General features: G+C 42.2%; 1 protein-coding gene across 3 annotated transcripts in view; it reads left to right on the top strand.

Moving 5' to 3' along the window:
* MACF1 (microtubule actin crosslinking factor 1) overlaps positions 1–24,697 on the top strand; it is a 320,564-nt gene that overhangs the window by 219,123 nt on the left and 76,744 nt on the right. For all 3 annotated transcript variants that reach the window (XM_055586319.1, XM_055586318.1, XM_055586320.1), the window contains exons 50-58: positions 1,244–1,410; positions 2,678–2,834; positions 4,643–4,760; positions 7,724–7,786; positions 8,440–8,681; positions 9,498–9,627; positions 10,451–10,650; positions 13,316–13,811; positions 14,480–15,951. In XM_055586319.1, the coding sequence (XP_055442294.1) occupies positions 1,244–1,410; positions 2,678–2,834; positions 4,643–4,760; positions 7,724–7,786; positions 8,440–8,681; positions 9,498–9,627; positions 10,451–10,650; positions 13,316–13,811; positions 14,480–15,951 (3,045 nt within the window). The remainder of the gene's footprint in view (positions 1–1,243; positions 1,411–2,677; positions 2,835–4,642; positions 4,761–7,723; positions 7,787–8,439; positions 8,682–9,497; positions 9,628–10,450; positions 10,651–13,315; positions 13,812–14,479; positions 15,952–24,697) is intronic.

Raw genomic sequence — 24,697 nt, 5'->3', positions numbered from 1 at the left:
GTGAACACTTGAATCAACTTTATCAGTCTTAGAGAAAAATGTTGGTCACATTTTATTTGGGTCACATTACTTCACTTATTCACAGCATGTATGTGCATACGTACACACATACACATACACACATCTTTATGGACATTTTTCCATTTTTACAGGTCGGCTTTCATGTCATTCAGACATGTTTTAAAGTTTTATTTGTAAAGGTTCTGTACATTTCTTATTAGTTGATTCCTAAAATTGTACCTTTTATGCTGCTATTGTATTATTCTTGATTTTAGTATGTTGAGTTTATATTCTTCTCCCTTCTTGGATTACTTCACTTTTCAATCTGGTTATATTGTTGATTCTCTGAGATTTTACAAATATACTTTCATGTAATCTGCAAATATAGTTTTACCTCTTCTTTTCAAATTATTATGCCACAAAATGTTTTTTCTTACCCAATTGCATTGGCCAATATCTTCAATACAGTGTTAAATAACAGTAAAGAGTTTATTTACCTGTTTTAAAGAATAGACAGACTATGAAAGCTTAGAGAAGTTTAATAGCTTAAGATCATAGACTAGTAAGTGACACAGCCATGATTGAATTTCACATCTTTTCTACACCAGAAACTTATATTCTTTTTATTCTGTCATGCTGCCTCTGGATTCTTCAAAGATTTGTTTAAAGGAGACGAGGCTTCTTTCTAATTTCCAGCCACTCTCAAATGGATTGGAGAAATCCTACATATTTTATGTTTTGATCTAGCAGTCAACACAGTAAAATGCTCGATTCTTATTCCTTCTTTTTCTTTTTTTCAATGTTTTTATTTTTGACTGTCCTAGGGCTTCAGTGCTGCGTGTGGGCTTTCTCTACTTGCAGCAAGTGAGGGCCACTCTCTAGTTGCAGTGCATGGGTTTCTCACTGTGCCATCTTCTCTTGTTGAGAGCATGGGTCCTAGGGTGCACGGGCTTAGTAGTTGCAATTGTCAAGAGCTCTAGAGCACAGGCTCAGTAGTTGTGGCACATGGGCTTAGTTGCCCTTGGGCATGTGGAATCTTCCCAAATCAGGGATCAAACCCATGCCTCCTGCATTGGCAAGTGATTCCCAGCCACTGGACCACCAGGGAAGTCCTTGTTCCCTCTTTTTCTACAGATTAGAGAGAACGTGTCCCAGCTTTAATCTAGATACCTTTCATTCTTTTAGAGTCTTAAGTATTTATAAAGATCAGAGGACTGAATACATTTCCTTGTTTGCTTGACAGGAGCTCAATTTGGAAATGGAAGACCAACAGGAGAATCTGGATACTCTTGAGCACCTAGTCACTGACCTGAGCTCCTGTGGCTTTGCTCTGGACCTGTCCCAGCACCAATACAGGGTGCAGAACCTCAAAAAGGACTTCACAGAGCTACAGAAGACAATTAAAGAAAGGTGAGTTTTCATATGTGTGTCAGTGTCATGGAGCTAATTTGTTCTTGCTGTTGAGTGAAATGACTTCTCCTTTACCAGCAAAGATAGCATCAAAATTCTGATACTGAGCTGTAAAGGATTGGAAAATGCCTCTTTGAGACAAAGCTACTCGGTCTACGTAATACTTAGTGGTCTTTCTGTTAGTAAATAGTGAGTTCCTTCTCAGTAATGGGGCTCACTTCCCCCTCTGTACAAGGGAAAGCCCAAGTCACATGGACCAAACAGAACAAATCTGAGACAGCAAGAAGGATTGTGGTAGTATTAGAAATAATGAGGAAAAAATGGAATAGAGTTCACAGATGTAATTAGAGGTTATTTGGCACTCACATTGCTGGTTTTGACCACATTTCAGTTGCTATGATGGAGGAGTTTCTGGATTCTTCTTTGAAGGCAAACATGGGAATGTGTGACAGAGGTGGCTGATTTCAGGTTATTGGCTCACTGTTGAAAAGCTGTAATTCCCTCCTCAGAAAGCCTCATGTGGGTTTAAAGTTTGATAAGACTTTTCTTGGTTTAGCTATAAATATCTCGATTTGGCAGAGGACTGCCTTAGTGACTAGAGGAAAGCAGTTGCTCAAATCACCACTGTGAGCAGCAGGTTATTTAGTGCAGGCGAAGGGGATAGGACACAGGCCAAGCAGGTTTTGTCTTTCTTTCCCTCTGCGGAGGGCCTTTAGCTATATGAAGAACCAGGATCTCTGGTCTGAAGTCTAACAGATGTGACCATTTCCAAAACTTAATTTCAAAATTGAATTCTTTCTCCTTGATTTATTTGACTCATGGGTGTGCTTAGCTTAACCTCTCTGAGCCTTTGTTTTGGCAACTTCCTTGCTAAAGGAATTAGCATGTGAATTGGGCCTTAAAAGAGTCAAAGACCTAAAAAGTAGCAGAGCTGGACTTGAGATCCAAAGCCTGCATTCTTTCCATTGTATCACAGTACCTAAATAGCAGGCTGCCTTTAGTTTTTCTCACTTTCACTTTAGCCTCGAGTAAGATTGAAGACTCCTTTCCCCAGAAATGTCCAAACAAGGGCAACAGATTCCTCAGTTTGACGCTCTCCTGCATAACATGTGGTTGTTGAGCCAGAGCTGCCATGGAAAAGATTATGAGATGGGAAGGCCCTGTTAGGAAGCTGATGCCTCGAGCCCTAGGATGAACCTAGTTTTAGTTCAAGTTGACTTCTTTACAAAGCTTCGTCTGGCAAGTAACAAAATGTCTCCCTTGACAGAGAGGAAGATGCGTCATCTTGCCAGGAGCAATTAGATGAATTCCGGAAGCTGGTTAGGACTTTCCAGAAATGGCTGAAGGAAACTGAAGGGAATATTCCACCTGCAGAGACTTTCATGAGTACTAAAGAGCTGGAAAAGCAGATTGAACACCTGAAGGTAGGTGAACAAAAGGATCTCCAGGAGTTGGGCTAGACAGCAGTTTGGAAGCTTGTATGTACTCATTTCAATCTGTGGTGGGGGAGTGGTGTGAGAAACCCAAGTTATCCATCTGTATCAGAACAGCAGTGCCTCCATGCTCTTCATGTGAGTTCCGCCTACCCCTGTCCAAGCACTGAGCACCAAAACATTCCTATTAAAAAAAAAAAATCTGGGAATGATATCTATAAAGTTTCAGCTCTTTAGGGGGATGACTGTCATGCTGTGGTAAGTCATAGGAAAGATGGTCATCAGAGTCCAGTCTTGAGAAACTTACACTCTCATCGTGTGTTTGAGAATTAGACAGTTATATGGGAGCAAGTGACTAGACATGTGATCACAAAATTGAGAGAATTTCTCCATAACTAATTAAGGGAAAGTTAGAGTCAGTTGGTGGGAAGATACCGACAAGGGTATAGTACCCACCTTTCTCCCATCTGCTGCAAAGTCTCTTCTCTGCTATCTTGATTCATTGTTATCCAGCTCTATTTGCACCTCTGATGTGTTTCTTATTTGTATTGAAACCAGCCTCCACCTAACTCTCATGCATTTGTCCTTATTTTCTTAGTAAAACAGAGTTTGATTGTTTTCACAGAGAGGATGCTAGGAGCATTTGCTGTGGAGAGTTCCCTAGGACAGAGGTCCCCTGATTTCTTGGTTCATGGTGCCCTCTATGTTTCAAGACATTTTTCATGGCACCTCAAGGCCAGAAAAAACAAAACCTAAAAAACCTCACTTGCTAAGTGGTCAGAACCAAACAGCTTAACGGTAGTTGTTCACATGGTGTCCAACAGATGTCACTGTTTTTCGCTCAAAAATTTTAAATTTCCTATGAGTCAGTGCACAGTTTGAGAACTGTGGCTCTTTGGAATCAAGAGTGACTAATAAAAGAACTGACAAGGTTAAGTTTGAAGTTTGGCGCATGAGCTTGCCAGATGTTCATGGCTCTGTGTCTTTCTCTGCTGCTGCTCTGCAGCTTTAAGTCAAAAGCAAACTATGTAGGAATTCAGTGCGGAGGAAGGGGTTAAAGCCTAGTCCTTTCTGGGAAAGGAGTAAAATTCTACTTCTATAGCAGGCAGTTCACAGCTTAGAGACTACATTACCAGACACTTTTGTCTTAGCGCAGATGTCATTGTATCGTAATGGCTTTCTGTGATGGTTAGAGCTCTGACTTCAAACCCAATATAAAGTTCCCCTGAAAATGCAAAGTGTAGTCTATGATTCTGTGTATTTTTCTACATCTCAGTATCTAGCACCTCATCTTACCTTCCAACAGCATTTCCTTTTTGTTCTTTACATGCATAGTGTTCCCTTTGTCCACCTGGCAAACTCTTTATCTTAATGCCAAGCTTTCCTCCTTTCAGGCAGTTAGATGTGTCTCTTTTTGTGTGCTTAGAGTCTAGTGGCTCTCCACATTTCTGTAACATCATTTATTGCATTATAATGGATAATCTGAGCTGTTGGTTTAGGAACTGTGTCACAATCCTATTTTGTATCCCCAGCGTTTGGCATGATGCCTGGTGTATAATAAATGCTCAAAAACAAAATTTTTTTTGCTTGATAAATGCATGAATGAATGAGAAGGTCTTGAGTCTTCCAGGATCTCATTCTCCTTAGCTAGCTAAATCAAGTTCTTGAAATGACTGAATAAGTGAAAATGGTTACTTAATGCTTATCAAAACTTTGGGGAGTTTATGTAGAACAGGTGCCCATAATTATGAGGAAAAAGCCTCCAAATATTACATTCTGCTATTTTGTTCTTTAAACAGGGTCTCCTAGATGACTGGACAAGTAAGGGGACTTTGGTAGAGGAAATCAATTGTAAAGGTACTTCTTTAGAAAATCTCATCATGGAGATCACAGCACCTGATTCTCAAGCCAAGACTGGTGAGTGCAGGCTCTTGAAAAAGTATTGAATAAACATCATTCTTTCCTTTGGCCTTTGATGATGACCCCTTGTTTAATGAAAGTTAGAATCAAGGTTGGATATGAGAACAAAGGAGGCTTCACAAAGGAAGCAGTCTTCCCCCTCAACCTGATCTGTTTTCCCTTTTGCTTTGTAACATTGCTCCATTTTACAGAATCTCTTCCCATGATGGGAGAAAGTAAAGGGACTAGTTGGCCCACATAGAACTGACAAATGAACATGGAAGGATTAAAATAGGATTTTCCATCTTGAGGAATTTCCCTCTTCTAAATATGTGAATAGCGTGGCTATTGATTAACTTTAAATTGGGGTCAGCGGTATAAGCAACTTGGGAGAGGCTAGGTTTTTGGGAATCAGCATTGATACACCAGAAACTGGCATACTTATTGGAAGTACATACAAAGAGTGTGCCCAGATGTATGAATAGTCTCTGCCTACAAATTAAGTCTTTCAGACAAATGCATCCTGAGCTCACAGTCACTTGCTGGTTGTTAACTGGGATCTCCTAGATTTTATTACCAGACTGTGTTAATGCACTTCCATAGTCCCTTAAATAGTAAGAGCGAAGTTTGCTTTCTTTTTTCCCCCTGAGATGGCTAGGTTCCTTTTGTATCCTAAAGTTTTAAAGATGTCTTGGAATAACCTAGAAGTGACAGCATTTCAGAGAATTGGTGACTTTTATTTTCTAACACTTAAACTTCTAAGTTCAGTGACTTTTGTGACATCACCCAGCAAACTTTTTCTATAAAGGGCTGTAAATATTTTAGGCTCGTGGGCCATATAGTCTCTGTCACACTATATGTCTTTGCCATTGTAGCACAAAAGCAGTCATAAACAATATATAAATGAATGGGTGTGGCTATGTTCCAGTAAAACTTTGTATACAGAAACAGGTGGAGGGACAGATTTGCTGGTGAACTAACGCTTTCTGACTCCTGAAATGGATCAGTGATTGTTCAAACTCTTTTACTTGCATCTATTTAAAAATTAAATCTCCTTTAGAACTATACTCTATAAAACAAATAAAAATATTTTGGTGGCATAAATTTCCCTTATAAGTGAATTTATAGCATTTATATATTATGAGATCCATCAATTCATCAATGAATATTGAGGTTATCTTAGTAAATATAGAAATTTGAAGGAAAGAAAAGAATGTTTGAATGACTGCTTCATTATTTGATTATTTCTCCATTTTTTTCTTGGTTGCACTGTATCAAAAAAATACATTTCACACAGATAAATAGCTGCAAATGATGGCAAAAGTTTTTAAAAGTTCACTTTACTATATGAAGTGTTGAGTTCTGCTTTATTACACAGTTCTACCTGATGAGAGCCTGCTTTGAGCCTTTTTATCATTTTATGTAATACACATGTGCTATAGATGTTTTTCTTTGTATATGAGTGGACATGTGTCAGATTGAATATTTTAAAGAGTTAGAGAAGAACTACAATTTTTCCCATCAGTGACCCTCAGAAAGGAGTTAAATGTATGCACAGAGGTGCAGGAGCTCCTTTATTCTCCCCAAAAAGCAGCATAATTGACTGTATCTACTGGGTTAATGTGGTGTTCACCATGATAGAACGTGCATGTTTTCCTGCCATTTCTAAGTACTTAGAAATATATGCTGAATCTTAAAGGTAAACCAAACATTTACAGAGTCCCTAAAGCTCCTTTTTAGTTATTTTGAAAACCAGTGTGAAGATCACTACCCTGAGTGCTTTTAAAGTTCTCTTCCATCTTTGAAAACGCATGAATGTTCTGGTTCCTTACGTTTGTGAGCTCTTTTGGCTTCATAAAGTGCTTTCACATCCACTGCCTCACTACCTCTCACCTGTAACCCCATGAAAGCTGACAAGATTATCTTCATATCCCAGAGAAGATACTGAAGTCTGTCCACAGATTAAGGCTCACGTACTGAGTTAGTGACAGTCTTGTCTAGACTGTCTTCTTCAAATTACTATTCCAGTTTCTTTTTAGCCATCACCACACTGGAGTGGAATCTGATCTTTGTGTTTGATCTGTTTTTTAATTGAAAATACAATAATTTTAACATTTAAAAATTTTGCAATCACTGTTTTCTAATATAACCTCACACATAACTTTTTCCACAGTGAAATTAGTACATGTGAGAGTCTTAGTCAGCTCTTGGAATGTTGTTACATTATGTCATGACTGTTCTTCACATTTCTTTATAATCTTTGTAATTGCATGATCTGGTTTTTACTTACTTGGGATACTCCTGAAACGTAAGGAATCAACTTGGAGAGAATATAGGTCAAATTGTGGTAATTAGAAACAGAACCAACGACCCTAAACAGAATTTATGGGAATGTTTATGAGCCAGATTTATTGGTACTTAGAATTTCTGTTTTCTGGTGGGGGAAGGGGAGCAGAAAGTCATGGGAAAAAAAAAAAGGGAATCTTTTGAAACAATATAAGAAGGGCTCGCTTTTATGTCTTTACTAAAAGAATGCTGCTTTTTATGTCCTTAATTGTACTTACTGTTTATTTTTATTATGGTGAACAACATTGATGTTAAAGTCGAACCTTTTTGGCTATATTATAAATCCTCATTCCAAAGTATGTCAGATATTAGTCTCAAGACTTAGTCACTCTGTTAATACTTGCTTCACAAAATTAGGGCAGAGTCCAAAGAATTCAAATTGGAGATTTAAGGGAATCTGGATTTCCTCTAGAAAGGATTAGTAATCCTTACTGCTAAGGAGCTGAATCACCCCTAGTGACACCGTTGCCTGGCAGCTAAAATGATTTGTCTCTTTCCATGAGTATGTTGTCTTGTGCTGTGTTAACTTCCTGATACCTGAGCTTACAGTGAGAGCCAAAGAATAAACTCGGTGCCTGTATGTATTCCTAACACGTTTTGTCTCGCCCTGTTTGTCTCTCTGTCCTTCTGCTCAGGTTCCATACTGCCCTCTGTAGGAAGCTCTGTAGGCAGTGTAAACGGATACCACACCTGCAAAGGTGAGAAAGCCATTTCAACAGCGCCTCTTTGTTGGGTGTGTTAGGACACTGTTCATGTTTGCATCTGTGTATGTTTCCATATGTGTGGAAAGACTGCTGCTAGGATGGGTTGTAAGCGTGAGAATCTGGGGAGAAGTAGCCGTGATGCCTCTTTGTTGCTAGCTAAAGGCTAAACCGATTGGCAGCCAGTGAAATAAAGGTACAAGCAAATAAACTGGACCACTAGATAAGACCAATAGGGAAAGACTTGGAAGAAAATGTATGCAAATCTTTGAATTATAAAGAAGTTATACTAGAGGTGGTCTAATCTAGCCCTGAGACTCCCCACCAAGTTTTCTTTGTAGTTTAAAGAAGTAGAAGAATGCCTCATATCCTTCACTCCCTTTACTTTCTCTGCTCCTGTGTTTACTTAGTATTTTATTATTTTATTTATACATGTGAGTATGTCATGCCAGAATCAGAAAGCAGGTTAGTGAGAGCTCTTTTGCCTTTTGTTTGTAAACAGGAACTTTTATGTGATTTAGCAGGAAGATAATCTCTAGTTCACTAGAAAGAGTGGGAGAGATACTTAATCCTGATGAATAATTTAGTGAGGAACCAATGGGGATACTTGAGAGCTATTCCCAGTCTGATTTCTGTTTCTGTGATGCTAGATCTGACGGAAATCCAGTGTGACATGTCAGATGTAAACTTGAAATATGAGAAACTTGGGGGCGTGCTTCGGGAACGGCAGGAAAGCCTTCAGGCTGTCCTGAGCAGAATGCAAGAAGTTCAGAAGGAGGCAAGTTCGGTGCTGCAGTGGCTGGAATCAAAAGAGGAAGTCCTGAAAGGCATGGACACCTCTTCCTCTCCAACCAAGACAGAGACAGTGAGAGCCCAGGCTGAGTCTAACAAGGTACTGTGTTCACAATAGCTGCATCTCAATACTAAGAGGAAAGGGCTGTTGTACTAGTGTTCCTGCCTGAGCCCAGGGGCCTGAGAAGGAGACCTGGCCAACCACCCAGTCATGATGAGCAGAGTGTTTGATTTTCAAATGCTCAAATGCCTAAATTCTCCCAGAGAATTTTCTTGCCTATGAAATTAGAAATTGTTACAAATCAGATTGAGAAACAAAACCAGATCTGTTTGCAGAAGGAGAATAAGGACAATAGCCCTCCTCAGAAGCATCAGTTCAGAAAATGGGATCTCATTTTCTATGTGATGGTATAGCCAAAACATCCCATCAAAGCACAATTTAGAGGGATCTAAACTGCCATGATTGCAGTTCATTCTTAAGATTGACATGTAGGACTAGAGAAAATGGTGGAAGAAATAAGACCATGTAAAAAATTTGGTAAACAATTTTCTCCCCAAATTTGAATATTCCCTTTGAGCCTAGAATATCAACTTTTACAACTGCATAAGCATCACTATTATCATCATCATGATCAGGATCAATTCCTGACACTTTTAGTTTATAGGGATTAGTTATTTTCTTATGGTTACTAATGTATGTTACATAAAAGGAATTCAGATCTTGCCATCTGGCTTTTCCTTTTAAGTAAAAATTCAAGCAGAAAGGTTAGGTATCTTAAAGTCATGAAACAAGTCATGGAGAGAATCAGAAGTTGAGCCTGTAATTGCTGCCCCATCTTTCCATCATTTCCTCTACACTCCAAGCTTTGTTTCCTGTCCAGAAATCTCATGGTGTGTGTGATGTTCTTTCTCCTAGGCCTTCCTGGCTGAATTGGAACAGAATTCTCCAAAAGTCCAAAATGTAAAGGAAGCCCTGGCTGAATTATTGATAACATATCCCAACTCACAAGAAGCAGAAAACTGGAAGAAAATGCAAGAGGAGCTCAGTATGTTATCACAGGGGTGTTACAAATTCACTAAATTGCTTGTCCTCAAACAAATATAGGCTTTCAGCACATCCAGTAAACAAGAATTATTTTTTGTTAATTGTCATAAGCCAGCAAGAAGGGCAGGTAGGGTTAGAGAATGAACCTGATCATGGAAAAAATTCAGAGATTCCACTCAAGGTGTCAGAAGTTTGGCTTCTTTGGGCAAGTCAAACTGACAGTCTTTCTGTGACAAAGAGAGCATTGATGATAAAAATTAAAAACAGGAAATAACCTAAACATTCAATGAAGGAGTTAGATAAATTATGCTGTACTCGTGGAGAAGAAAATGGCAACCCACTCCAGTATTCTTGCCTGGAAAATCCCATGGACAGAGGAGCCTGATGGGCTACAGTCCACTGGGATCACAAAGAGCTGGACATGACTGAGCTGCTAACACACACTCACACATGCTATACTCATACTAGGAACTATAAATGATGTAGGTGAATGTGTACTGGTATGAAAAAATTACTGGCATGAATAATGTCCTGTTCTTAATTAGTAAGTTTAAAAACAGCTTATAAAATAATATATATGTTGCATAAGGTATTTTACATGTGTTGTGTACGTATGTACTTCTCTGAAGTTTTATCCCATGGGTAGTTTCATATAACCACCACCATAGTCATGAATCAAAACTGTTTGTAACTTTAGTTAAAATTAAATGCAGGTTATTTTTAACTTAAATAATGCTCCAGGGGTCATTTCCTGTAGAATATTAGGGACCAGGCTAGTGGCTGACGAGGATAAAGGAATCCATTCTCTCATTTCCTCTCTACAGATTCCCGATGGGAAAGGGCCACCGAGGTGACAATGGCTCGGCAAAGGCAGCTGGAGGAATCTGCAAGTCATCTGGCCTGCTTCCAGGCTGCAGAATCCCAGCTCCGGCCCTGGCTGATGGAGAAAGAGCTGATGATGGGGGTGCTGGGCCCCCTGTCTATTGACCCCAACATGCTGAACGCACAAAAGCAACAGGTCCAGGTGAGCAGTTCCTGACAGCTTTCAAGCCAAGAACTCAGAGGCACACGAACCTGGGTTTGAATGCTGCTCTCAACAGATAGATTCACATGACCCTGGACAAGTCATTTAACCTCTCGAAGTCTCTACTTCCTCACTTTAAATGAGATGCTTGTATGGTCTTTATCATGGTGCCTATCAAATAGCAAATGTTCAATAACTGTATTTTTGATATTGTTGACCGAGACAGTAAGATGAGCAGATGGTAGAATGGGCACTTCTGACTAAATGTTAGAATCATATTTTACTTTCAATCCCCAGTGGTAGTGATTCACATTACTTCATGCAGGGTTTTATATCTGCTGGCTTTACTTAAAGATTTTCTGCTGATCAGACCTCAGGACCTGAGATCCTGAGGATCTGTGAGCTGTAGGTTGGTCCCCTTATGTCACATCTCACATCTGTGAGATTTAGGTTGGTCCCGTATGTCATTTCTGATGAAATCCTGCCTAGAACATTTCCTTGTTCTGTATCCTTCCCTAAAATTGTTCTGTATCTTCTGACCACCCACTAAGTCCCCTAAAACTAATTTTTGAAAGAACTCTTTCTCTTAGTCCCTGCTTCCAATTAATTACCAAGTTCTATGTAGTCTACTTACAAATTTTCTAATCCAGTGGTTTTCTAATCCTTTGGTTTCCATTCCAAAAGTAAACATTTTGCTCTCAAAATCCTTTTACCCTCTTAAAAATTATTGAGGATCCCGAAAAGCTTGTGTTCATCTACTGATATCTATTCATTTTAACTGTATGAAAACACTGGGGAATTTTTTAAATGTGCATTTATAAATTACTTTTTAAAATTATAGTGATATAACCATAACACTAACATAGATAAACATTTTTGTGAAAAAAAGAATATTTTCCAAAATATAAAAAATTGCATGAGAATGGCATTATTTTATATCTTTGCAAATTTCTTTAATGGTGTCTGACTTGGGAATTCTTTAGTGGTCCAGAGGTTAGGACTCGGTGCTCTCACTGCCTAGGGCCCAGATTCAGACTCTAGTCAGGGAACTAAGATCCTGCAAGCTGTGGCCAAAAATAAATAAATAACTTTTTAATGTCTCGCTTAATAGAATAGTCTCATAGATTTTCATATCTGCCTCTGCATTCAGTCTATTGTGATAGCCGATGTCGTGAGAAAATAAGAATCGTAAAAGGTAGACATCTTAGTTTTTATAAAAGTAGCTTTTACCTTACTGATGCCATGCAAGGGCTTAGGGACTCCCAGGGGCCCCCAGACCCCAATTTGAGAACCACTGTTCTAAGCCTCTCTTCTCCACTCTACATGCTAGTAGGCTACATCTCGGGCCTCTTCCCGTAACAGCAGCCCCTTAAAGGGCTTCTTGGTCTAGTTTATCCTCCACACAATTGTCAAGTTATCCTCTTAAATCATATATCTGAATATATGAAAATGCCTCCGTGGCTCTTGGCTGCTTATTGAACAAAGCTCAAATACCTGCCGACTATGGTGCATAAGGCTTTGCACAGCCTAGTGCCAGTTTGTCTTGCCAGCTCTTCCCCCACGCACCCGGGCTTCTTCCCACCCCAGAGTGAGTTCCTCCCTGAGCACGCTGCACTCACAGATCTGGGGGTCTCCCCGCCTCTGCGGCGCCCAGGCCCTCCTCTGACCAGCCTCACTCTCTGTTCCTGGGAGGACTTGTGTGCTGCTCAGTGTCACCTGGAAGCCCTTCTGATTTCCTTCTTCTATGCTTGTCACCCCCTGAGGAATTAACCACCTTTACTTCTTGCTTTCACAATTCCACATGCATGTCAGCATTTTAATTTCTGTTACATTCTATTATGGTTCATTATTTACACATTTTTAGTCCTTGAGGTCCTGGCATATTTATTTTTACACAATATAAGTGCTGAGTACTTTCCATAAGTTTTCTTATTTAATCCCAACAACAGCCAAGTAAGTACTTTATTATCCTCATATTACAGATAAGGAAGCTGGGGACTTTTCAAAAACCTGCCTAAGTTTATACAGCTTAGTGAGTGATGGAGTTAGGATTTGAACCCAGAGGTCTAACTCCAGAACCTGTGATCTTAACTTCTTTGATGAGTGAAGCAGTGGATAGAAAAGAGTGAAAAGGAATAGTACTTGCTTTAAAGAAGCTTTTTATCTAATTGTGCTTTATTATAATGTATAGCTTTATATGTGCTGTTGGAAATTTGAGAAAGGAAATAAGCAAAACAGGGCATTTAGAGTTGAAATGGCAAGCTCTGCCAGTAACATAGTTCACTTTGGGACCCAGAATTTCAAGCTCCTCATTCAGAGGCCTGGGTTTTGCCTGGCAGAGCTGACGATTGCCAATCCAGTCAACAAACTTTGTTTTCCCAACCAAGGCGGACCTTAGTAACTGATGTTGAAACACTAGAGGACAAATAAGGAAGAGAAATAAAATAGACACAATCAATGATCCTTTCAAAATAAGTTTTTTTTTTTTATTAAGCAGCTGTTAAAAGTGATACTACATTTTCCCAGTAGCCTGGTCTTTGGAGTTATCTGCTTTATTTTCAAAAGGAGTTGGCACTACTTGGCACAATCTAAAATCAGTTTGTGTTTTGACACTGTTTTTAGATCTGTTTTCTATCTAAACACTGTGGTGTCATTTCTATCACAGTTTATGCTGAAGGAATTCGAAGCACGCAGGCAGCAGCATGAGCAGCTGAACGAGGCCGCTCAGGGCATCCTAACAGGCCCTGGAGATGCCTCTGCTTCCACCAGCCAAGTGCAGAAGGAGCTCCAGAGCATCAATGAGAAGTGGATTGAACTGACTGACAAACTCAATTCCCGTTCCAACCATATTGACCAAGCAGTTGTCAAAAGCACACAGTACCAGGAGCTGCTGCAGGACTTGTCAGAGAAAGTAAAAGCAGTTGGACAGCGACTGAGCGGCCAGTCGGCCATCAGCACCCAACCCGAGGCTGTGAAGCAGCAGCTGGAGGAGACCAGTGAGATTCGATCCGACGTGGAGCAATTAGACCAGGAGATTAAGGAGGCGCAGACACTCTGCGATGAGCTGTCAGTGCTCATTGGTGAGCAGTACCTCAAGGATGAGCTGAAGAAGCGTTTGGAGACTGTTGCCCTGCCCCTCCAAGGTTTAGAAGACCTTGCAGGTGAGTTGAGGTGAAGAACACACTGCTGCCATCATTGTTGGCAAGCCAAAAGAAGGAGTGGATTCGTGGTCCCAAGAATCTAAGGTGACCTTTAAGTAGCTTTTGGACTCAGAACGGTGTGACCCTATGCCTTTGTCCAGCTACAGTGAAGACTGCCAAGGTCATCACACATTGATTGGTCACGAGCAATAACTTTACATGGCTTTACATACCGTGACCCTAAAGATAAGAGTGCTGGTATAAATCCAGCCAGCAGGTAGAGATTCATGCTCTTAGATGTACTTATAGGTACAGTTACACACGTACTTTCATTGATACTCATTTATATTCTATGTGTACATGCATATATATCATATATACAAAATTAGAACATGTTCTAGACTTCTTATGATGGTCTTGTACAAGAAAAATTTTGTTATTAATTTGTTGTCTCTTTATCTGGAGACATTTATGGCTTTTTACCAGCTTAGAAGTTAAAAGTTTACTTGTCTTAGTCAGATCACCTTACAGACTTGATGTGAGGATTGTGTAGGATACAGTATATTCTTTTAGGTAGACCCTTGGTTAGCATCAGTTTCCTTTTCCTACAATTAGACCATATACTCCCAGGAAACATTTTGAATGCCATGTTCAGACTTGATGATTTAAATTTGATTTTCTCATTTCAGCTGATCGCATGAACAGACTCCAGGCAGCTCTTGCCAGCACCCAGCAGTTCCAGCAAATGTTTGATGAACTGAGAACCTGGTTGGATGACAAACAAAGCCAGCAAGCAAAAAACCGCCCAATCTCTGCAAAGCTGGAGCAGCTACAGTCTCAGCTACAGGAGAATGAAGAGTTTCAGAAGAGCCTTAACCAGCACAGTGGTTCCTACGAGGTGATTGTGGCAGAAGGAGAATCTCTGCTGCTTTCTGTGCCTCCTGGAGAAGAGAAGAAGACTCTACAAAACCAGCTGGTTGAGCTCAAGAGCCACTGGGAAGAGCTTAGTAAAAAAACTGCAGACAGACAGTCCAGGCTCAAGGACTGTCTGCAGAAGGCTCAGAAATACCAGTGGCACGTGGAAGACCTGGTGCCATGGATAGAAGATTGTAAGGCCAAGATGTCTGACTTGCAGGTCACTCTGGATCCCGTGCAGCTGGAGTCCCATCTCCTCAGATCGAAGGCTATGCTAAGCGAGGTGGAGAAGCGCCGCTCCCTGTTGGAAATCCTGAACAGTGCTGCTGACATTTTGATCAACTCTTCAGAGACAGATGAGGATGACATCCGGGATGAGAAGGCTGGTATCAACCAGAACATGGATTCCATCACAGAAGAGCTACAGGCCAAAACGGGGTCCCTTGAAGAAATGACTCAGAGGCTCAAGGAGTTCCAGGAAAGTTTTAAGAATATTGAAAAGAAAGTCGAAGGGGCCAAACACCAACTTGAGATTTTTGATGCCCTCGGCTCTCAAGCCTGCAGCAACAAGAACCTGGAGAAGCTGAGAGCCCAGCAGGAAGTGCTACAGACCCTGGAGCCCCAGGTGGACTACCTGCGGAACTTCACTCGGGGCCTGGTGGAGGATGCCCCGGATGGATCTGATGCTTCCCAGCTTCTCCATCAAGCTGAAGTTGCCCAGCAGGAGTTCCTAGAAGTGAAGCAGAGAGTGAACAGTGGCTGCATGGCCATGGAGAACAAGCTGGAAGGGATTGGCCAGTTTCACTGCCGCGTCCGAGAAATGTTTTCTCAGCTGGCAGACCTGGACGATGAGCTGGATGGCATGGGTGCTATCGGCCGAGACACTGACAGCCTCCAGTCCCAGATAGAGGATGTGCGGCTGTTCCTTAACAAGATCCAAGCCCTCAAGCTGGACATTGAGGCCTCAGAAGCAGAGTGCCGACAAATGCTGGAGGAAGAGGGGACTCTGGACCTGCTGGGTCTCAAGAGGGAGTTAGAAGCCCTGAGCAAACAGTGCAGCAAACTTACCGAGAGGAGCCGAGCTCGGCAGGAGCAGCTGGAGCTGACCCTGGGCCGCGTGGAGGACTTCTATCAGAAGCTGAAAGCGCTCAATGATATGACCACGGCAGCAGAGGAGGGGGAGGCCCTCCAGTGGGTCGTGGGGACCGAGGTGGATGTCATCAACCAACAATTAGCAGATTTTAAAGTAAGCCTTGCCCTTGTTTTTTTACCTTTTCCTGTCTGATATGTGTATTTCTTTTCCTGTAACTTGGAGACCGAGTGAGTGCGCATCTTCACTTCTGTCTCTGGTTTCGTTAGACTTACTTCCGTCACACCAGAGCACACAGTTTGCAGACTAAATAGTCTCTTGCACTTCTGACCAACTGGGTTGAATGTTCCTCTATTCTAATTTATTTTAATGTTTATAGCCGATTAAGGATATAGACAGACTGAACCTTATTTCTTATTCTAAGAATCTTCTCTTGTGATTTCTTGAGAGTTCATGTTAACTAACTTTTGTAACAGCAGTGAATGTTGGTTGAGGGCTCTGTTTTTCAGATGGAGGTATAAGAACCCATAAGATAAACATGGACTCTTCTTCCTAAAGTGTGGGGGTTTTTTTCACAGATTTGGAGGGAAAATTACTGACACATGATGGTGTGTTTTGAAAGAAAATGAAAAATCCTCGTGAACTATTAACACAAAACATAACACTTCAAAGAAATTTTCCACTTGTAGCAAGTAGTGCTTAAGACTATGCCCCAGACTCCTCAAGAACACAAGTTCTCTGCATGTAGGAGAGTTTGAGAAGCACAACCTTAATTGCAAAAATATTTTGATTCTTTGCCTGAGTCAGAATTTCCAGTCCTGAACTTCTGTGAGTCTCTATTAAAACACCAGAGGAAGAAGACAGGAGTTGACTCAAAAGTGCAAATTTGCCAGGTTTGGGCTCGGAACTTGGGCCTGTCTGTTGGGTGTCGGCTCTCACTGCTTGGGGTGAGCCTTTCACCCCAGACTTACCTGAAAGGGCATCTCTCCCCTGCTGGAGGCCTGTGCACCTGCTCTTTCCTTCTTGGTTCCTGGAGTAGATTTGGAAAGGGTACTTCCAGCGCTTGACTCCTGTTACCAGTGGCGATTGTTCCTACCTACACAGAAATGCTTTGCCATCAGACTTGTTCTCTCAGAGTCCCTGCCTGTCAGGATTCTTCCTATTAAAAATATGGATGTAAAGGTGGTATGACACCAGGTCAGAGCCACATGGTCCCGAAAAAGATCACAAATTTGTAGACAAGATCCAGGTGGCTGTTTCAGAAGGACCCCTCTAGGCTAGGGGATGTTCCGCACTAAGGCGAGACATTGACTGAAGACCCCCTGACAGCGCAATGTGGAGCAGCCCTAGTTATCACAGCTGGGAATCTCGAGGCCCTGGGTAAGGAAAGGGTAGGTAGAGAAAGTTCAAACCCACGAGCCCAGGTGTTATCCTCGGGGAAAGGCCCCTACCTGATCAGTGGCCGGGTGGCCTTTCCTGCTGTGTCACATGGGCTTCTCTTCCCTCTTCCACTGTAAGCCCCTCGAAAGCAGAGCCTCTGTTATAGGCATGCTCCATGTGTCTGGTTTACTTGAATCCAGGTTAATTAGAATCAATTGTCTAATCAACTAAATGAGGTTTTTTTAGGAAACTGAAGTTTATCCTTTGAGGCACCAAGCTATAGTTTTATCAAACTAAGATTCTGGTTTATATGGAATTATTTTAACTCTTATTTGCCTAATTTCCTAAACATTACATTATATTGTAAATTTTTCTCTACAAGTGCAGGTTAACATTACTAAACAGATTGTAACTGTTCTCCACTGTGGTGATATCCTCAGGGACATGAGACACATTGGGGCTACTTTGTACTAAATGTTCTTAAATTACCAAGCAGTTTGAGTTCTGTTTTGAAGGGCCTCTAATAGCTGTACTGGTTAAGTTCGATTGTGTGTGTGTGTGTATTTGGGGGGATGTAGTTTCTGTTTCTTCCCCCATTACCCTGATACCAGGTATTATTTCTTACTGCTATTACTCTTCACTGTCTTGAGCAGTCTGTCTCTTCCTTCAGATATTCAGTGAGCCGAAAACAAAGTAAACAAGCCTGTTAAAATTGCATTAAATATGACCTAGGATGTTAAAAAGAACCCACAGGCAAGCATATACAGTGTTTGGATTTGAGGACAAGTAATTGTTTCCTGTTCGTTTAATCCTTGGTTTCTAGAGACATTCTGAATTGTGATGCTGCTGAAAGCTTTTAGTAAATTCCTGGACATCCTTGTATTTTATTTGTATCCTAGCATATAGCCCAGCAGCACTCGGGCTTCAGCAGCTGCTGAGTTGCTCGGTATAGCAGATGTGTTTCACTGATTGCTGAGAAGCCTCCCACCACCAGTACTGCGGCTGTGAAGGCTGGGGCCAGCATGCTTATCTGCAGGGAGCTGGTGTTGACAAGGCAAGACTGTAAGATGAGTGCGAGAAGAAGGGTGGTGAAGCTGCGTGCCCTGTGTGTACCCGGCTCAAGTTGGGGATGCACATCAGCAGTCTGGTTCCCCAGATCCACCTTACCAAGGCAAGGGCTTGGGGAAGAGTTTTTGCCTCCTCCCGGCAAAAGTCTTGAGGCAGGAGGGGAGGAAGATAGTCCTGGCTGAGCTCGTGCTGAACTCATGGGAAGTGAAAACAATGAGAAGGGAAAAGCTGTGTATCTCACTTCATAGTCCCCAAGAGGCTGAGCCAAGGGAAGTTCTTTCTGGACCCATTCTGAGCACTGAGTCATTTTCATGATCTGAGTTCCTGGGTTAATGTGTTCTGTATTCCAACGATAGACTCATCTTCCCTCACCCCAGCAGCAGACCAGATGCATGTAGTGTGATTTGGCTTTCAGATTCAAATTGTTTTTTAATAAGGAAAAACAAAGATGAAGATAAGTATTAAAAAACAGCCTTCGTTTTAAGTTTTCACCTCTTTTCTTTTTACAATGGGATCATGCTCTCAGCACAGAATCTGCTGAAGAGAAGAGTATGAATCTGTGAGATGGAAATGCGGGCTGTGCTTTGACCCCGCTGATTCCACTGGGGATGGTCTGAATGGACAGATGAGTCAGGTCTGTGGAGGACCCCAGGCTTGCCTGGGACTGTGCAGCAGTGCTGATAAATGCTTGGAAAGGCAGTTGGCCTCTGGGGAAAATGATTCTCTTCTTAAATGAATGTGAAAAACTGGAAGTCATTATTCCTAGGAAAGACTTTTCCCTCAGTTGCTTCTGAATAATTGATAGAATCTGGTCAGCCAGCGAGGACCCATGAGATGGAAGGGAAGAGAGTCCTTTCCCACTAAACAGGCCAAGACCTCAAGCCTCTTGGGTTAGACACTTGACTGCATTCTGCTCTCTCTGTCCTCCACAAAAAAAAGAAAGCCTTGAAAGAAAATATTGAATATGTTTGGAGAAACTGGAAGGAAAAGACTTTGGTTAATCTCTTCAGGAAATTCCATTTTCCTGAACAAGAGAGTCTCTGATTATTGAGAAAAAGGAATTGTATTAAATGTATACATAACTAGAGTCTAACAAGAAAGGAAGGACCTTTATTTCATTGAAACTTAAGCCAAAGAATTCCCTCAGGGTGACCTTTCTAGGAAGGAAAGAAAAAGACTCTAGATGTAGAGAAGAAATCTATGAAGTCTGATGATAACAAAGACGTTTTGAAATTGCCTGTGTAGGTTTTGTAATCAAGAACTGAGATCATTCTGAGTCTTACACTAGCCCCTCCCTTGTATCCGCCTCAGGACCCACAGCAGCCTCTCAGTCATGACGTGTGGGTCTGAGGGGCTGTTGGTGAGGCCACGGGCTTCCTTAGGGTCGTTCTCAGTCTTGATTGAGACTGAGCAGAGCCCAGGGTCAGGGACTGCATGCCCTTGCAGCCTGTGTCTGGAGACCTCTATCCTACTGTGAAGCCAGAACAAGAAAGCCCCATAAACTTGTTCATTTGATTCTTTTTTTTTTTTTTGGCCTCATGGAAAGCAAGCATAAGCTTCCTTGTGAGCACATGTAAAAACTCTTGGAGGACAGGGCCTGCCATGGAGCTGAGAGACTGCCAATTTGGACAATGATGGATATTCACTCCTTTTCAAATAATTACAAAGACAGTATCAGCTCCTCTGTGTGTTTGCCAGTTCGACTTACCAGAGAGGAAAGCAAGTGAGGTTAGCATTATCTGCCTGCCCTTGGAGAGAAAGGAAATCACACTTGGTATGACGGAGGTTTAGGTATCGCCAGCTTTGCAGCAGCCAAGATAAGATGAGTAGACCACCCCTCCGCCCCAACTTTGTGCTGACCCTTGGCTTGTGTTGGTTTTTTCTTTCTTTCTTAAACCAGGCTACCCTGGTGGTGTTAGTGGTAAAAAATTCGCCTGCCAGTGCGGGAGACACAAGAGACGGGGTTCGATCCCTGGGTCAGGAAGATACCCTGGAGGAGGAAATGGTATCCCACTTCAGTATTCTTGCTTGGAAAATCCCATGGATAGAGGAGCCTGGAGGGTCGCAAAGAGTCGGACACGACTGAAGCGACTTAGCACAGCACAGGACTAAACAACGACAACTCCAATAAAAACGGGTCCAAGGAAGTAGCAAGAATGCCCTTAAGGTTTCTCAGCCTGAGCACTCTGGATATTTGGAGTGGGACAGTTCTTGGTTGTAGGCAGCTGTCCTGTGCATTGTGGGACGTTCAGCAGCATCCCTGATCTCCATCTACCCACTCGATGCCAGTAACAGCCTTTCCCTGATGTGACAGCCCGGAACGCCACTGCACATTGCCAGATGCCCCTGGAAGGAAAAATCCCCTCAGTTGAGAACCACTGCTTGAGGAAGGAGAAAATTGCTGCCTCTGTGGATAATTTAGAACTCAGATGGAAAAGGTGCTCGTTGATTAAGGTAGATCTTAATGTAGCAAGCCACCTTCTGGTAATTTGATCATAACTGTGAAGCAGCAACACCCGTCTGTAAATCAGCTTTCCCTTAGGCCAGGCCCTGGATTCTTTATTTTTCCTGGTGCTGATCTCTGTCTGGTTTAAAATCTCGTCGCTTTTCCTGGCATCTGCGGCTGGTTTCTTCTGCGTAGCGTTGTTGATGCAGGTGTTCAGCTGATGGAGCGTTCCTCTGAAGAGGAACTTCCTTTGTGGAAATACTCCAGGGAGCTTCCTTGCTCTGTGCCTTTAAGGGGAGACTACAGGCTGTCAGTTGTTCTCAGCCCAGGAGCTCACAGTTTGGCTGCTGATATTTATAACCCTTATGTGAGCATTTCCCTCTGCATCTCCCCGCCCCCCCCAGAATTCCAATGCTGTGTAATAATCCTCTCCACCCCCACCGTTGCAGCTGGGTGGGGAGAAGGTGAAGGAGTCTTTAAGACCTTTAAGTTAGCTTCATGTTGAACTTTTTCCAGCCCCATTTTAAAGTATTGCCGTTAATATTTTCAGTATCAGCACCACAGGCAAAACCCCAAGCTCGTAGCCATTACATCACCTTGAAGGAGCCTCACGTCTCAGTGAAGGTAGTAAAATCAGATGGAAGGGCATCAAGAGAGTGTTGATGAATTTCACAAAAATCCGGCTGGAAATTTTGATAGCAAGGGAAGATTTTAAAGCAACAAATGAATATATCCTCAACCAGAAGGAAGGACTGAGCAGTTTCAATTGCGTTTACTGAAATTCTTCACACATCATGTCAGCATGTAGCATTTGCAACTAAGACTGATCATCGTGGGAAACACGGTATCCAGAAAAACTAGAATTTACCCCGTGCTGAACTTGGGTTTGTCACTGAGTTTTGAATAGTGGACGTGGTTGAGATAAGCACGGGCTTGCAGAACGGGGCTGTTTCTCGCTGTGTCTAGAAATGCTTGGTAAGTGGCCTCAGCCTTAGCCTAGTCCTGGGTACTTTCCAACGAGCTCTCTGGCACACAAGCCATAAGAGGTGAGCCTCTAGGAAGTGAGATGAGTTGCTTTGAAAGGCACTTTGTTGTTAGAGGTGGTTGGTTTACCAGGAATAAAATCAGTCCCACAGGGAGTCAGGTCAGGTCAGGTCACTGCACCAAAACATCACTGCACAAAGGCTGTCTCCTGCCAGAGGGACTCGTCCCAAGTCTCAGCTGTCCCGGGTAGAAAAGCCTCGCTGTGGGGAGAATGTGTTCCCTCCCCACCTTCCTTCACACTTTGCCACTGCCACTACTGGGGTGCTGTTCAGATACCGGTGTCTGGTATTGTCTGTGAAAGAGTAACACGATACACTTCTCCCCTGAACCTTTACAAGCTGTTTTCCTACCACCGGTCCTGGTGATTTGAAATGTGGACCTTTCACAACTTTGGCCATCAGGGATGAGAGTGAGAGCTGCAAGGTGATGGTCCCTGGACCCCTTCGTGGAGGTCAGGCGGAAGGGGTTCTGTATTCCTGTCAGTCCATCCTTACTGCGCACTGGCTCTGGGTCAGTCCTTCGTGCGAGCTGGGATCTCAGCTAGTCTCTCGCTGGCAGTGCAGCATGAGAAAAGGCGCAGAGAGCTGCAGTAGTAGGCACATAGCGCAAGAACAGTAAGAGAGACCTGCGTCGAAATGATCTCCAGGCCTAACTTCCTCCCCACCCCCACCTCCATGAATCAGGCATTTAAAACCCCAGTTGCAGATAAGAAAACTGAGGTTTGAAGGTGTTAAAGTAATTTGTTCAAGCCACATAGCAGTAAATGTTAGAGCTGGGATTGGAAAGATGTTTGGCACCAAAGCTCATGCTTGACCAGTGGCCCCCAGTGAGGGTAGGGGAGGCAGTTTGGACCCTCAGGGGACATTGACAACATCTAGAGACATTTTGTACTATCACAACTGGGGAGGCTGCTCCCGGCATCTAGTGGGTGCTGCTGAATTTCCTATAATACACAGAATAGCCACTTAAAACAAAGGATTATTCAGCCCACTTCTTGAAATACAGGGGATTTTGGAATCTTGCCCTTTTCAGATTCCATGACAAGTAAGAGTTAACTGATGAAATAGTTCCATTGCCTGGGGAAACTTCTTGGTTTTCCTTTTAGCAAAAAAAAAAAAAAAAGTGTTGGTTCTGAGAGTGATTTAAACAGATCTGTTAGACCAAGTCAGGATCTTAGTGAACTAATTTGAGTCACTAATTTGAGTCATGGAGGGCTAAAGAATGCCCTCCATGCTTGGCCAGTCCCCACCCCACCCTGCCTGCCACAAGACTCCTGCTATGGAAGTCAGTCAGCTGTGTATCTCAAGCTGCTTCCTGTAGGGTGTGTTATGGAATGGCATAAGCCCTGCACCAGCTGGGAGCACTGACCTCAGTGTGATTTTATCAGACTCCATCCCTTTTGAGCCTTGCTATTTGGAACAAAAGATCCTGTTAGGAATGCAGAGAGCTAGCGTGATTGGACAGCCAGCGTGTACGCACATGGTTCCCACGGAAAAAACAGACATAAATTATGCTGTAGCCTTTTAAAACAGAAGCCTCCAAGGTGGTCTTCCCTTAGCTTCTGTCTGTACTCACCCTTCTTTCTGTGAGTGCTTATCCCCCGCCCCAGATCTAATGGATTAAACAGTGGCATCTTTAGAACTGGTCTCTGTCTGTGCCTCCCTCCCCTCTTTTCCTTCCCCAGGTCCTAGAAACTACATTTTTTTTTCCTAATATACATTACACTTTTTTTTTTTTTTTTTTTTATTGAAGGATAATTGCTTTACAGAATTTTGTTGTTTTCGGTCAAACCTCAACACATATCAGCCATAGGTATACATATATTCCCTTTTGAACCTCCCTCCCAGCTCCCACCCCATCCCACCCTTCTAGATTGATACAGAGCCCCTGTTTGAATTTCCTGAGTCATACAGCAAATTACCGTTGGCTGTCTATTTTATATAGTAATGCTAATATAAGTTTCCATGTTACTCTTTGCATACATCTCACCCTCTCCTCCCCTCTCCCCATGTCCATAAGTCTATTCTCTATATCTGTTTCTCCACTGTTGCCCTGTAAATAAATTCATTACCATTTTTCTAGATTCCATATATATGTGTTAGAATATGATATTTATCTTTTTTTTTCTGACTCACTTCACTCTGTATAATAGGTTCTAGGTTCATCCACCTCATTAGAACTGGCTCAAATGCATTCCTTTTTATGGCTGAGTAATATTCTGTTGTTTATATGTACCACAACTTCTTTATCCATTCATCTGTCGGTGGACATCTAGGTTGCTTCCATGTTCTAGCTATTGTAAATAGTGCTGCAATGAACAATGGGATACATGTGTCTTTTCCTCAGGGTATATGCTTAGGAGTGGGATTGCTGGGTCATATGGTGGTTTTATTCCTACTTTTTAAAGGAATCTACATACCATCTTCCATAGTGGCTGTATCAATTTACATTCCCACCTACAGTGCAAGAGCATTCCCTTTTCTCCACACCCTCTCCAATATTTATTGTTTGTAGACTTTTGGGTGATGGTCATTCTGACAGGTGTGAGGTGATATCTCACTGTAGTTTTGATTTGCATTTCTCTAATAATGAGTGATGTTGAGCATCTTTTCATGTGTTTGTCAGCCATCTGTATGTCTTCTTTGGAGAAATATCTATTTAAGTCTTCTCCCCTTTTTGATTGGGTTGTTTGTTTTTCTGGCATTGAGTTGTATGAGCTGCTTGTATATTTTGCAAATTAATCCTTTGTCAGTTGAGAAACTACATTTTTGATCCCCACTGTCTATCCAGTCTTGTTTCCTATGTAGACCATCCACTCCATCCACTTACCCCAAACACTCCTTAGCATTTTACCTATTTGATTTCTACTCATACCTGAAGGTTTAGCAGAAGTCCCATATCTCCTCAAAACCTTGATTCCCCTCCAGCCCAGCTCACCACCTCTCCTGCTCTCTTAAATCACTT

The sequence above is a fragment of the Bubalus kerabau genome, chromosome 6 (assembly GCF_029407905.1).
Source record: "Bubalus kerabau isolate K-KA32 ecotype Philippines breed swamp buffalo chromosome 6, PCC_UOA_SB_1v2, whole genome shotgun sequence".
Lineage (NCBI taxonomy): Eukaryota > Metazoa > Chordata > Mammalia > Artiodactyla > Bovidae > Bubalus > Bubalus kerabau.
The sequence above is the reverse complement of the archived record's forward strand: the minus strand, read 5'-3'. Positions and strand labels throughout refer to the sequence as shown.